Source organism: Solanum lycopersicum, chromosome 2 (genome assembly GCF_036512215.1).
Source record: "Solanum lycopersicum chromosome 2, SLM_r2.1".
Taxonomy (NCBI): domain Eukaryota; kingdom Viridiplantae; phylum Streptophyta; class Magnoliopsida; order Solanales; family Solanaceae; genus Solanum; species Solanum lycopersicum.
Window position 1 is genome coordinate 54,094,504 of NC_090801.1, and position 14,765 is coordinate 54,109,268.

The 14,765-nt window shown below is 33.4% G+C and overlaps 3 protein-coding genes across 3 annotated transcripts; 2 read left to right on the forward strand and 1 right to left on the reverse strand.

The window, feature by feature from the left end:
- The first annotated feature begins 863 nt into the window (after positions 1-863).
- Positions 864-5,166, forward strand: LOC101256057 (serine/threonine-protein kinase D6PKL1). Its single transcript, XM_069293473.1, has 3 exons — positions 864-1,429; positions 2,083-3,261; positions 4,169-5,166. Exons 2-3 carry the CDS (start codon positions 2,096-2,098, stop codon positions 5,001-5,003), a joined length of 2,001 nt encoding a protein of 666 aa, XP_069149574.1. The 5' UTR covers positions 864-1,429; positions 2,083-2,095; the 3' UTR covers positions 5,004-5,166.
- Positions 5,167-5,806: 640 nt separating this feature from the next.
- On the forward strand, positions 5,807-9,926 carry LOC101256549 (altered inheritance of mitochondria protein 32-like). Its single transcript, XM_004233275.5, has 5 exons — positions 5,807-6,221; positions 6,607-6,692; positions 7,270-7,575; positions 7,734-7,817; positions 9,290-9,926. Exons 1-5 carry the CDS (start codon positions 5,985-5,987, stop codon positions 9,594-9,596), a joined length of 1,020 nt encoding a protein of 339 aa, XP_004233323.1. The 5' UTR covers positions 5,807-5,984; the 3' UTR covers positions 9,597-9,926.
- Positions 9,927-9,970: 44 nt separating this feature from the next.
- Positions 9,971-11,596, reverse strand: LOC101251651 (U-box domain-containing protein 7). The gene is made up of 3 exons (XM_004233873.5): positions 11,244-11,596; positions 10,674-11,125; positions 9,971-10,548 (listed from the first exon to the last, which is right to left on the reverse strand). Exons 1-3 carry the CDS (start codon positions 11,459-11,461, stop codon positions 10,223-10,225), a joined length of 996 nt encoding a protein of 331 aa, XP_004233921.1. The 5' UTR covers positions 11,462-11,596; the 3' UTR covers positions 9,971-10,222.
- Between the last annotated feature and the right edge of the window lie 3,169 nt (positions 11,597-14,765).

Below are 14,765 nucleotides of genomic sequence, written 5' to 3' on the forward strand. Positions count from 1 at the left end.
AATTACAGTTCCTTTTTTAATAAACTAAAAATTAGTTTATGTGAATATGTTAGATTAATACTAATATTAACTTTTCAATGAAATTTCACGAATTTTAATGGAACATGATATTAAATTTTGTAAATTTATATCGACTTTAGAAGACAGTTTAATATTTTCTTTGCAATGTTAAGTAATATATAAATATATATTAAATCATCTGAAAAGTAAATTTTTGTATTTATATGGCTTTTAAAAAATAAACAAAATCTAAAAAATATCCAATTTCTTTTTCTTATTTTTTTCCCACAAATCAAATTTCAACTATAATTGGAATGTCCTACTAAATTAACTACATACAAATAGCTCTCTATGTGCTAATTAAAATGACTTCAAATTGTTTTTTTTTTTGGTTAGCTATAAGGAATCCTAGTCCCCCATCTTTCATGTGCTTTCTAGGTAAATTTTATTTAAATGTAACGATTTACAAATTATCAGATAAATATAAATTGCATTAATAATCTCGTACAATATAAATTAACTTGAATTGAAAAATACTGCTAGACTAATAACATAAAATAGTTTTCTACCGTAGTCATTGTCTTTCATTTGTTCTCAAGATAGACATTATTTCAATATAAAACTAATAAATCACTCATATTGCAAACTCGACTTGAAATAAATTACTATTGATACTAAATTTAAAATAAATTATTTCAAAGATTTCTATTCAATTAACTCGATTATACCGGAGTCAGCTTAAAGTGGGGATTTTATAAGGATATCCTTATAGGTGGATTAATTGCTCTCTGTACTCCGAATAAAAGTTTGTCCAATGTTTTCTAATGCCAATATTAATATGCATTTTTCCAGCTTTCTCTTTCACACACACAGTGCTAAGTTTACAGTATACATATTTTTTTTGTATTTTACGATAAAGAAGGAAGCTTTCTATACTACTACTCTCAGTTCAGTATAAGAAGCAAGAAAAAGGAGTTGAAAGGTAAGGCACAAAGAGAATTATAGCAACATTTTTTTTTTATATATATATATATATAATTTCTCTTAAAGGTGAAGACAGCTTTTCTCGAATCAATTTGCTTTAGCCTTTGCTTTGTTTCTCTGTCTTTTGCTTTGCTTCTTAGTTTTCTTTCATTCTTTCATTCATACAACTTTCTCTCCTTTTCTTGTCTTTATTTTTCTTCTCCATTGTTGATTTCTCTTCATACCCCATTACCCCACTAAAAACCCCAACTCACTAATTCACCAGAAAATTGAAGTATATTACTTACCATCTTTCTTGTTTTTTTTTTTTGTTTTATATTTTTATTTCGATCGGATCTGAAAAAGGAGTTATAGAGTAAAGATTGTTTCACTTTTGGAGCGAGTTCTTGAAAGGGTCTCTATAGTAATGAAAGATTAAATTTCTGGGTTTCAGTTCTTTAATCAGGTAATAATCAAGAACTCCTTTTTCTGTTATTTGTTTGTTTATCTGTTTTGATGATTTTAGTGGAATTGTGGGAAGAAGTAAAGAAGGGAACTTCAAAGAACCATGCAAGAAGTGTTAAAGTTTATGCCTTTTTTTGGTGTATGTTCTTTCCTGGATTTATGAAGTAACTTAATTGATAATGTAATGTCTGGTGTGGAAGATCTTTGATATCTACTGTCATGCAATTGTGTAGTTGAAGTTATGTTTGATTTTAAAGTATTGATTGTAATGAACGAATCCAAGATGTACTCCTACAAGTTTGAATAGAGATGGTTGTTGAACTGGAATATAGTGTATTAGTTTTAAGTGTAGTGTTCATACAGGGATCACCGAGTCCAACTAGTTTTGTATTGAGACGTAGTTGATTGATTGACTAGTTATAAGTTGAGTATTGAGGCATAGTTGATAGATTGATTACTTACAAGTTTAATAGTTTCTTTGCCAAAGATTCCTTCCAGTTTGTTTAAGGATTTTTTTGCTGGTAATAGAACCTATTCCAGAATTATTACTTATTCGGAAAAATACTTTGTTCTATATGTCTTTAAGTGCTTATTTTGTCTCATAGAGTAGCATAAGCTAATACTCACTTTTTCTGGTACAATGGATGTGTCTAGGTGAAAGAGAATAATGGAGTCACTTGTTGAAGGAATCAGTTCCTTGCCAAACAGTCGCACTCCCTTCACTGCTATTAAGGGTAATACATCTTCAGCTTCCAGGACAAGTCGTCCTCCCCATCCTACATCAATGAGACAATCTAGATGTAAAGAGTTGTCCTTCGATCCAATAGCTATTGATATTGGATCAAAGCTAACTGATACCCCAACAGGGTCAGTGGCTGCTTCCAAGAGTTTGCATAAATCATCCAGTGATCGTATAAAAAGGGATGATGTCTCTGGCTCGAGGAGACACTATTCTGAATCGACTAAAGAAAAAGAGTGTCAGAGCATAGAAGATGCTCTTGATCAACCATCAGAAGAATGTTCACTGGACCGCGTATTAATCTTTGAAACCAAATCATCTATCAAGGATCCACTTCATGATAACAAGCACACTACGCCAGGTGGCTATGTGGAACGCAGGGATTTTATGTTACATGCTGTTGCCAGAGGAGATGCCGACCTTCTAAATGGCCAGTTGACATCTCAATCTGGAATAAGCTATTGTCCTAGTCCACAGAATAGCTTTTATACTGCCACACAGTACATAGAACCCAAACAAAGTTTCTCCACTACAGAAGTCATCAGTGAATGTGCTAGCAGCATGGGCAAGTCTGGTGGAAGTGGTAATGTTAGCAACTCGTGCGATATCAGTGATAGCAGAAAAACAAGTTTCTACAGAGGCAGCACAGGTAGTGATATTAGTGATGAAAGCAGCTCTACTAGTGTCGGCAGTACAATGTATAAACCACATCAGGCAAATGATACAAGGTGGGATGCAATTCAAGCCATTAGATCTATTGATGGAACACTGGGCTTCAACCATTTCAGACTTCTGAAGAGATTGGGAGGTGGTGATATAGGAAATGTTTTTCTAGCTGAGTTGATTGGCACAAGAGATTATTTTGCCATGAAAGTAATGGACAATGCAGCTCTAGAGAGTCGCAAGAAAACTGTAAGAGCTCAGACAGAAAGAGAGATACTACAATCTCTGGATCATCCTTTTCTACCAACACTATATTCACACTTTGAAACAGACAAATTTTCTTGCTTGGTGATGGAATTCTGCCCTGGAGGAGATTTACATGCACTTCGGCAAAGACAGCCAGGAAAGTTCTTTCCCGAGCATGCTGCCAGGTTAGGCTAGTTTCTGAAATGCATAGTTGTTGATGTTGTAGCTATTTTACTTAAATCTCCTTTCAGCTGGAAGTGTTTTATTTTTTTCATATATCCACATATTCAGGACATCTTTGATCTGTGTTTTATTTTGTCCATATATCTATATGTTCAGGACATATTTGATCTGTAGGTTTCACGGTCAATAAGTTAGTTCTTGCTGCAATCTTAATGTTTAAAGTACGTTACATTGATTTCCCAATAAACCGGTCTCTATCATATTTGATTGTTTTTGGCTATGTTAACAACTTTTCTTTCTTGAGACCTGCATATATCATGATATAAGGGGGTCTCAAGAAACCCTATTAAATTGGAATGCGTACTCATCTTTGGAATAAGGGAGGTCCTGGATAAATTGTAGTATGGCTAGAATATTATTTTTTTAGCTACTTCTGTATGTAGCATATTGTGGTCTTACAGTTCAAACCATGATGATGAGAGCTGAGATATCCTGCACTGTGCTCGTCACAGTTCACTTGTTTTTACTCCATTTGTTTGCCTTGACGTGAATTCAGTTAAACAGATTGCTTATTCTATCTAGCTTTCTTCACTTTTATTAAACATTGAGCTCAAGCTGGATCCTTGTCTTTTATCCATTATGCAATTACTGCATTTACATTATATCATTTTTCAATATACATGTTAATATTTATCGTTAAATCATTCACTTAAGAAATGAAAACTGATTGGCATAAGTTTGTAGTGTTGGTTATTATCTTTGCTAGAGTGCCTTGGATAATGGAGTGGTTTTCTCAACTCAAGATTTGTTTGTTCTTTTCCATATCATGGACAAAATTTACGAAGGTGCCCATGCATTTCGATCAGAGATGTTAACTTGCTCTTATTATTATGTTGTTTTGGAGTATAGGTTTTATGTAGCAGAAATTCTCCTTGCTCTAGAATACCTGCACATGCTTGGAATCATTTATAGAGATCTTAAACCAGAGAATGTTTTGGTTCGAGAAGATGGCCATATAATGCTGTCTGATTTTGACCTCTCCTTGAGGTGTGCTGTGAGTCCAACATTGGTTAAATCCTCAAATTCAAGCTTGGAGTCGAAGACTTCATCATACTGTGTCCAGCCTGCTTGTATTGAGCCATCTTGTGTCATCCAGCCTGCATGTTTTTCACCGCGTTTCCTAAGGCCCAAGAAAGGAAAGAAGACGAAACAGAAATCTGAGATGCACAATCAAGTGAGCCCGCTTCCAGAGCTCATGGCTGAACCGACAAATGCTCGATCCATGTCTTTTGTGGGAACACATGAGTACCTTGCTCCAGAAATTATTAAAGGCGAGGGGCATGGTAGTGCCGTTGATTGGTGGACTTTTGGGATCTTTCTCTATGAGCTCTTGTTTGGGCAGACACCTTTTAAAGGAGCAGGCAACAGAGCCACCTTGTTTAATGTCGTTGGCCAGCCCCTGAGATTCCCTTCATCACCTAGTGTTAGTTTTGCTGCAAGGGACTTGATAAGAGGTCTACTTGTGAAAGAGCCTCAGCATCGCCTAGCATATAGGCGGGGGGCTACAGAAATAAAACAGCACCCTTTCTTTCAGAGCGTTAATTGGGCACTTATCCGGTGTGCTAGTCCTCCAGATATACCAAAGGCGTTTGTGCTGCATGATGCGCCCAGAGCACCAGCATCAACGGGTCCAGGTGTTGATGTGAAACCTACAGATAATTATTTTGAGATTGATTTCTTCTGAGTATACTTGTTTTCTTGACAGTTTAAGTCCCCATATCATCTTATATGATGAAGATCCTTTAGGAAGAACATCAATTCATTCCTTTCGTATGAACATGTAAAGTGCATACTGTCCTGAAATGCAAATGCATAGGAATTGGATTATGAAATGCCACTTCTGCTCACTTATCTTCTTCATTTGTCAGTGTTTAAAGCTTATCCAACTCGACGACTGAAATGGCTTCTTGTTGTTGTCTACTTCTCTGGTCCAGAAAGTTATTTTAGGTGTCAATGGCCAAGTATGATAATATGGAGGAGTGAAATGTGTGAAGCATAAGGTTTATAAAGGTGAGTTTTGCTGCTTGGTGCTTTTAGAGGTTCCACTTGAGATGGAAAGAGGTAATTGACAAATGAATTGGACTGAAGCAAGACAATACTATGCAAGTCTTTTTAAGTAGAAAGTTGTGTGACCTTGACCTAGCGTTTAGCAATTTAACTTCTAATTACAAGACAAGAAATTAGTCAAAATTTATTCCTTCTATTTTTATTCACACCCACCATTCAAATTTAGAAAGTTGACTGTTGGAATTTTGCCTGACGCCCTCAACACGCACCTTAAAGTCAAATATGACAAATAATATTACTTTTTAGTCCGACCTAAAATAAAGATGCAATTTTGTTATATTATCAATTATAAAATTTTATTTTTATTCTTATTAAATAATTTACTATCATATAAATATTTAAAAAACTTTTTTTAATATACCCTGTCAATTCAAACGATACAACTACTGAATAAAAAAAGTTGTTGGACTTTTTCATAACGATTTCCCAAATAGTCCAAAGAAAAAAAAAAGTTGCTTGTGAGTTTTGCAACATAACACCAAATAACTTGTCAAAAATTCCTGCTTACTTAATACTCCAATAGGCTCATTCTCTCCACGTTTCCCATTTTACTTTCTCTACTCTTTCTCTCTCTCTCCGAGAATTCTAACAAACACCGATGGCCGGAAACTTGGAGGGCGAAATCGTCTCCGACGACGTTAAGTTCGGGTTCCAGCGCCCAGAGATGTATGAACTTAAGCTTAAAGGTACTGCTTCCGTCTACGATCGTCACGTATTCCTCTGCTACAAATCACATGAAGTTTGGCCTTCTCACCTTGAATCCTCCGACTCCGATCCACTTCCGAAGCTATTTGCTGCTACTCTCAAAGCTCGCAAGGATGATATCAAACTGAAGGTTAGTGATTACTTCAGTCAACGTTAGTAATGAACTTCGCCTCTATTGGATTTAGTTTTTGATTCAGAAATTAGCATATCAGCTATTTTGAATCTAGTATGGATAATACTTTTGAACTAGTGTATATAATATTATTGAACATTTGTTTATAATTTATAGTGTTCAAAGATTGAATATAAGTATAAGAATACTCAGCTAGTCGATTAGAATGCACAATTAGTAGGTTTACGTTATTAGCTTTCAGTGTGTGTTGGAGAAACTTACACAATATAATAATTGCACTTCGGTGATCAATCGGAATGCTGTCTGTAGTTTTCCGGTTTTAGCTTTGCAAGTGTGATATTGTGTTTAATGCGTTTATTGGCTCGGTGATTGGTTGTGGTAGACTATTTTGACGATTTGCGAAGTACGTGAAGACATTGGACTATCGGATGGAGATGTTCTGATTTTTCCTGATATGATCAAATACAGGTAGTTTTCGACATTCTTCAATGTTCTTCTAAATATCATTGTGTTGTTCTCTGTGTAGTAGACTAGAAGTGATGAAATACATAACTAATCTGTCTGAAATCTAGAGAAGAAAAAATAAACATCATGAATTTGACATGATTCTTTTTTCCTCACAACTTTATTTTGTTTTGGAAGAAATTAGTCTTGTATGATAAATACCACACTGCTGTACTCTTCTATCTCATAGAGTAATATTTTTGGCACTTTTTGCATCTCAAGATTCAGATTCAATTAACTTTGAACCAACATTTTGGAATGAACTTTTTTCATATGGGAATGGTAGTGTGTATTTGTATTTTTCGAGTAGTTCCTCAATATTTCAATTTTAGTTTAAAATAAATGAATTAATGTAGTTCGATTTGATTCTTTTTTGGATTTGACTTAGTTAGCAAATAGTGACAAATTAGTTAGGAACAAGGGTTCGCTTTTTTAATTACCTCATGATTTTGTTGAAACATATTTGACCTAACCATTCTATGCATCTCCAAGCATTACCTTACCTTGAACTTGAATTTATTTCTGGTTTCTTTTAATCAAGGAATTTGAAAGAGTCAGATGTTGATGCTTTTGTTGAGGATGTACTTGTGAGTGGAAAGCCATGGACTTCTGGACCGCAGGAGCCAATAAATGGTTCTTATGTTTTTGTCTGTTCCCATAATAATCGAGATAGAAGGTGTGGTGTCTGTGGACCGATTCTGATTGAGGAATTCAGCAAGGCAATTGAGTCCAAGGACTTGAAAAACGAAGTACATGTGGCTGCTTGTTCACATGTTGGTGGCCACAAGTATGCTGGTAATGTGATAATCTACGGTACTGATAAACAAGGGAAAATTGCTGGGCATTGGTAAGAGCTAATTATATGCTTATTGAGGTGCTTTCTAGTTTCCATCAGTTTCTTGACCAATTCATAGTATGTGGCATGTTAAATGGATTTAAGTGGAGAAGCTCCTCATTAGAATGTCTATTATAAATATGTCATATGTCGTCCATGTCGTAATGCAGGTATGGCTATGTTACCCCAGATGAGGTACCTATTTTGCTGGACGAGCATATCGGAGAGGGAAAAATCCTTGAACGCCTTTGGAGGTTTGTATTGGATGTGTTTTTCACAATTTGGGGTTTGCTCTATATTTGTTATAAATTCTTCATTTAGCTTAGGGAGGTTTGGCCTCGTCAACTTAATCTTAAGGAAATATTCCGATGCTTTTCTTGGTAAAAGTGCTTATGAGACGTAGATTTTACTCTTCTGCTTTGGGTTTTCTCAATGTAATTATGATCAGAAATTAAGCGAGCTTTTGCCTGGAAAAAGAGTTTGCTCTGCACATTACCTTTAATCTGCACATTACCTTTAATCATCAATCATCTCACCACATGCTATAACTCACTTGAGTAAAACTTGGTTTAGACATTCAGTGATATTAGTTATACAATGATTGTTTTCTTAATCCTCAAACCAAATGTTGGGATCATTTTTTTAATACTTTCAACCAAATGACCCTCAATGCACGAAACAGAGAATATAGACTTTGTGCTAACTTTGTACTGTTTTAGAGGTTATTGAATTTCTATTGCTCATAGATGTTACAAATTTGGTTCAGTCCATTTTTCTTATCTGGTGTAGGTTGGTGAGGTAAGAATAGCATTATATTATGATTATGATCCTTATGAAAGAAAAATGATTTGATCACTCCCTTACTCATATTAGGAATTCATCTCATAAATCTAACTAATGTCAACAATTATCATGTATGTTGAACGAATGTGTTTGGCTGGACAAGCAACCTTGTAGATTAGTAGACGTGCATACAAGTTGTCTCAGATGCCACCTATCCTAAAATAAAGAATGCATAAATACATAAGCACAGATGCATACACACATATATCATGTATGTTGAAACCCTATATAAATTTACCTATTCTCGATTATCTTTTTGTTGCCTTAACAAAACCACTCACTGTAACTTTAATGTTAACTTGAACTTAGCCAAACTGAATTGTGTGATTTGCGCCAAGGTTAAAATTATGTCAGTCACTGGCATCACTAATAGAAAATTTGCTAGTGATTTCTAGATAATGTTCTATAATTGTTTCATCTGCTCATGTTGCCAAATTTTCATAGAAGGTAATCATAATAAAATTTAGCCAATAGACTTTTCCATGCTTGATCATGAGCTAAGCTTGTGAAAAGCTTTAATGACTGTATGTTAATTAATGAATTATCGTGATCAAAAGTAAATACAGAGTGGTAGAAGATAATGGATCTTTGGTATTGTTAGTGGATCTATTTTCTTTTTTCTGTTGCTTTTTTGCTGGCGATGGATGCCTATACTCCACATTCAATTTGAAGACGGGTATGAATGTCATTGTGGGTGGGAAAAGTGAGATTGATTTTACTGACTAGTATGTATGAGTGCCAAAGATGATGCCTTTCCGATTACAGAAAAGTGAATTCCTGGCATTATAAAACTTATATTTTCAGTTCTTAAGTTAAATATTTGCTCTATTTCTCATATTATTTGGAGTACAGTTGTGATACACTTTACCCTGGTTAACTATAGGGGCCAAATGGGACTGCATGCTGAGACAACTGATAAGGTGAATGAGCTGAGTGTTCTCAGTGGAACCACTGTGGACAACAAAGGAAATGCGCCTGTAGAAACTGCTAGTCATGGCTGTTGTCAAGGTGCTGCAGGATTTTCTTGTTGTAGAGATGCGAATGTTGAGGGAAAAGAGGTAGAGAAGGGACAGGGAAGACTTCCATCCAGTTTCAGAAAATGGGATAAACCTGAAGTTTACACAGCCATTGGCGTCGTTGGAGCAGTGGCTGTTGTTGCTGTTGCTTATGGATTTTACAAGTCACGCTAAAATGTTGTCAAGAAAGTGCGTGCATCCAGAGGTTCTTTTAGAGAGTAATGATGTAACTCTAGACCATTACATTTGCTACGTGTTAGGTGTGAATTTTTCTGAGGGAGTAAAACGTAAATGCAGAACGTGTTGACTGTGGAGATGAGCTCCTCTTGTTTTCTTCAAGTGAGCCACCGTAAAAGGGCCACTTTTAAACAACTGCTACTTACTACATATACCTGCAGGTTTAGTTTATACCCTACAAAGATGCTTTAAATGCCAAGTATGGAGGTCTTACTTCCTGGTGGTTTTGGTTAAAGATGAATAATAAGATCAGCACGGGTTTTGGGATGTTGCATGTCTTGTTGCAAAACTTGTGTGGAAGTTGAAGTTGCTTTGTACATGAATTCACTTGACTTTTACTTTTCTTTTGATATATTCATCAAACTAATATTTCAAAACTAAAACTTCAATATTAGCAAAATAGTAAAATATTACTGTAGTGCAAGAAACTATCTAAACCCTATAAGTTTGTGCAGATATTATGATATAATAGGATTAATCCTTTACCCCTTTCCAAAACTCGGAAAGCAAATGATTTCTACTGCTACTATCAACACAACTTGAACATCTATCACATGAAACTGTCATGTTCTAAGTTTTGAAATCATTTCCTCTAAGTTAGCAACTGACATCCCTTCTGGTTCTCCTACTTGTTCAATCTGTCTCATAATTTGCTCAAATAACACAATATTCTTCGTCTGTTTAGTCGTTTGGCCACAATTTGAGCAGTCTCTTAGAAGAAAAAGCAGTCTTTTAGCCTTGTCTCTCGCTCTCCTTGTCCCATCAACGCTCAACTGAAGCAATGCTGCCATTGCTCCTTCCCTTAAGATCATTCCTCTGTATCTGTCTCTGCAGCTATCGCATATTAGGAGTAGAATTGCCACTGCTTGTTCTTTACATTGTCCTGAACCTGTAGAGACGTAATAAATCAAGTAATTAAACATTCTGCACTCACTAAAAGCTTAAGTGTTTAGGTAATGTGGTGCACTATTTCTAACGACTTAAAATTTTAGATGGGATGATCAAGCAGCTAACCTTCCTCCATGGCCTCCACCAAACACTGGATTGCTCCCTCTGTTCTTGCAGCCTCCTCTAGCGCAATTCTTGATGAAGAAACAAGATTCTCTAGCAACACCGCAGCCTTTTCCATTACCAACTCCGAGGTAAGGTTGACTAGTCGGATCAAGGTAGCTACCCCTCCATATGAAACAATGGAAGGGATGAGCTGATTGCAAGTTGAAAGATTGTGAAGTGTTGACAAGATATCCAAATTAGCTTGGAAGCTCATGTTGTTGTAGGATTGTGAATTCAACAATTCAAGTAGAATTGGAATAGCCCCAAATGAAGCAATTGCCATCTTGTTTGAACCACAAGAAGAGAGGGTCAAGAGAAATGCCACTCCTAGCTCTACTAACAACTTGTTTTCGCATTGAATTACATCTAATAACACTGTTATACCTCCTGACTTTGCTATGAGTATCTTGTTCCTGCAAATATTAACAAGAATATTCATCATTTCAGTTCTGAAAAATCAAACAGGTATCGATTACACTCCTATTCGTTAACATGTTTGGTCTTCCCTGAATGAAATATACACGCGCTAACCTTTCACTGCGAAATGCTATGCTAAGGAGAGCAAAGAGTGCAGCTTCAATAACTTCACAATCATCAAATGTACTCATCATCAAAATCAATGGAGGAACAACGCCTTTTTCGGCTATTTTGTGCCTTTGCTTGCTGGAAAATTGAGCAAGTTGTCTTGCAGCAAGGAGTTGTGCTTGTCTATCACCAAAGAGGAGAGCTTCCACCACCATTTCTTCCATGGCTTTGGAAACCCCCTCTGCCACCCTTTAGTCCCCACTTGTTTGTTTATCAATATTTTGTTTCTCTTTTATATATACATGTTTAATAAAAAGGTAGTAAGTATATTGGGTTGCTTGATGAGTATGTAATATGTATGCCTTTTCAAGATTCTCTTTTTTAATTTGATCTATATTACTTGATTGGAAGCAATTCCCTTTTCAACTCATCTTTTTTTTTTTTTACTTAACTGTTTTATGTGGAAATACCTTGGCTTGAATCTTTAACTTCCCTCTTATGCAAGGAACTGTTGTCAGCTTTATCCCCTAGTTTACTTATTATCAAGAGATCCCCCCATCTCCTTTGTCAATATACTAACCAAATGTCACCGTCGAATATCGTCGTAGAACGATAAGTACATATTCACTTAATTAGAGATTTTAAATTTGACTTTCGGGTATGTAATCATTTTACCATCTGTTAATGAACATTTGTGACCTAGGACACAACAAATACCGCGTGGGAAACCAAAGAAAAAAGAATAATATAAGGTATCATTTGATGTTTAACCTATATCAGCTGGTAAATGAACTTGAAAAACAATATCCATGTAAATAGCATTGGAATTTTTATAGACGTGTAATCACTTTCTTTAAAGAAATATTGCTCATATACATACTGAGGTAAATAAAATAATTCTCTTCAAGGATACAACAAAATCTTTGTTTATACATTTTTCTTAGACTACTTTTAGAAAGTCTTTATATTTATAAAACTTAATAGCATTAGAGTGATTTTTTTTCACGAATGTATGATTTTTTATATAAAAAAAAAACAAATGATTATTCATAGCAATAATGTTCTTTCACAAACAAATGTATCTGTTCAATTTAAAACCTCTATATATTAGTACAAAATATCCTGATTCAAAAATTTTAAATTTTTGCATTTTGGATTACAATAATTTTACTAGTATATATATATATATATATATATATTATTTTTTATTTTTATATTTTTATTTTTTTTAATCAAAAGCATTGATTGGCTCCACCCTACATATATTAGAAAGGCAATATTTTTTGTTTGCCTTGTAATTTGTAAGTGGAACATTACACAGTCAACAAACTGAAATATTAAAGCAAAGCAGCCGTTACCCATTTTGTTTTTGTGGAATGAATAGCTTTTTCCTTTTCGCCGTAAACTTTACTGAAATCTTCAATCTTTGCCCCTAAACTCTTTGCTTTGTAGCTTTTTGACTCATGCACTATATATATCAAAGGATACAACAAATAATTAAAATTATAAAAAGTAGTACTCCTATTAATCTTCACTTAATTAGACATCATGTTTTACATGATTCAGCTTTAAAAATTATAAAGTTCGTGAAAGGTCCCTAATTCGGAATGATATAGTTGGTTTGAAAGATAGTTATTCATATAGATAATTCAGGATTGATCTTCCCTCAAATCCTTCTGAGTCGAGTATATCGCATAAGACTTTTCTAGTACGATTTACATTTTCTGTATAGTTTGTAAACCATTACACAATAGGGGTTTATCTAGTGGACGCTACGGCAAGTTTAATCATCAGTACATATAGAGGTGTTCACTGTTTGGATAAAATTGATCCAAATTGAGAAATCGAACCAAACCGATTGAATAAACCGATTTTATTTGGATTGAGTTTGATTTGGTTTTAGATTTGAAAAATTCATCAGTATTTGATTTGATTATGATTTTATTCAAAAAAAAAATCGAAGAAATAATCGAATTGGAGCTATATACATATATTTTAGTAATATACATACATAATAAACAATTTTAAAGATCTTATATATGTTTTCATCAAAATTTATTTAGTTTATATATATATATATATATATATATATATATGAGTGTCTACGATAATTTTTGTGTGATTTCTTCCTTCTAGGATATAATAATGAATTTTGAAACTTTATTCGTAATATATTCAGTGATCAAAAGTTATGCTAGTCAATATAACGAAATAACTAAATCGAATAAAAACCATTAACAATCAAACTAATAAATATATATTATGTTAGGTTTATTTTGATTTTAATAATTTAAATCGATTAAGTTGATTTAATTTTAATTTTAACTAATTAATACACTCCGTAAATATGAGAATAAAACAAAAATTATAAATTCTCAAAAAACATAATTTGAAAATTTCAGTTCATATATTAAACTCACAAATTTATATTTTGTAAAAATAATTCTTCACTTATATCTACTTTCTTTTTATTTTATATGTGAATAAAATTTATAATTTATATTATTATTTTTGAAATCATTTATATCTCATATAACAATTATTCTCACCAACATAAAATTTATTATTACTTCAAATCTATTCTTACTTTACAAGTTATATTCATCAAATTCATTATTTTTATCAAATTTATTTACCAATCATATTGACCTACAGATGACTCCACGATAATAATGATGATTCGTCTTCTCGATTATATGATCGAGACATACAAGTTCAACGTGAGAAAATTGTTTATACTATGTAGAAGGATTATATTTGTACCCTTCTACTTATGTTTAATTTTTTTTTATTGAATTGAAGTTTGATCAATAAAGCTTATAATTTTTTTAATTAACTTTGTGATAGAGTGTTATGCGTCTTTTGCTTATTTAATAAGATTGTATAAGAAATGAAATTATTTAAGTAGTTTTAAAACTTATGAAATTTTTATATTTATAAAAAAAATATTTATCATAAAAAATTTGAATTATATATCCAAGCAAAATATTAATTTTATCTTATAATTTTTATATTAACAATTTTATAGAGCATGGCCAAACGAATAATTATTGAAGTCTGAATTCGATTTTATGATAGGTTAAGGGAATTTGAGAAATGCCTGTCTATAGCTGAACCATTTAGTACAAATGTCAACTTGAAAATGACAGAGACAATTACTAGTTCAGAGAATCCTATGAGAAACGTTTATTTTATAAATAAGGAAAATAAAGGAAGTATTAAAAGCAATCGTAAAATTAACGTGAGTCGTTAATTTCATCTTTAAATTATTGTAAAACTAGCGGAGTTCGGAGTTTCAATAAAGGGGTTTAAAATTCTTAGAAATAGATACAGGGAGTAGTCAAGGGGGTTCGACATCCAATATATACATAAATTATTATTTTAACCATTTATAAATAATATAATTTTTCATCGAATGGGATTCAGATGAAGCTCCTTGTACCAAGGTGGCTTGGCCCCTGATTGACAGCTTTAAAAGTATTCTTTTATTTGACTAATTGAAGCTAAATACACGTTTGATTTTGTAAC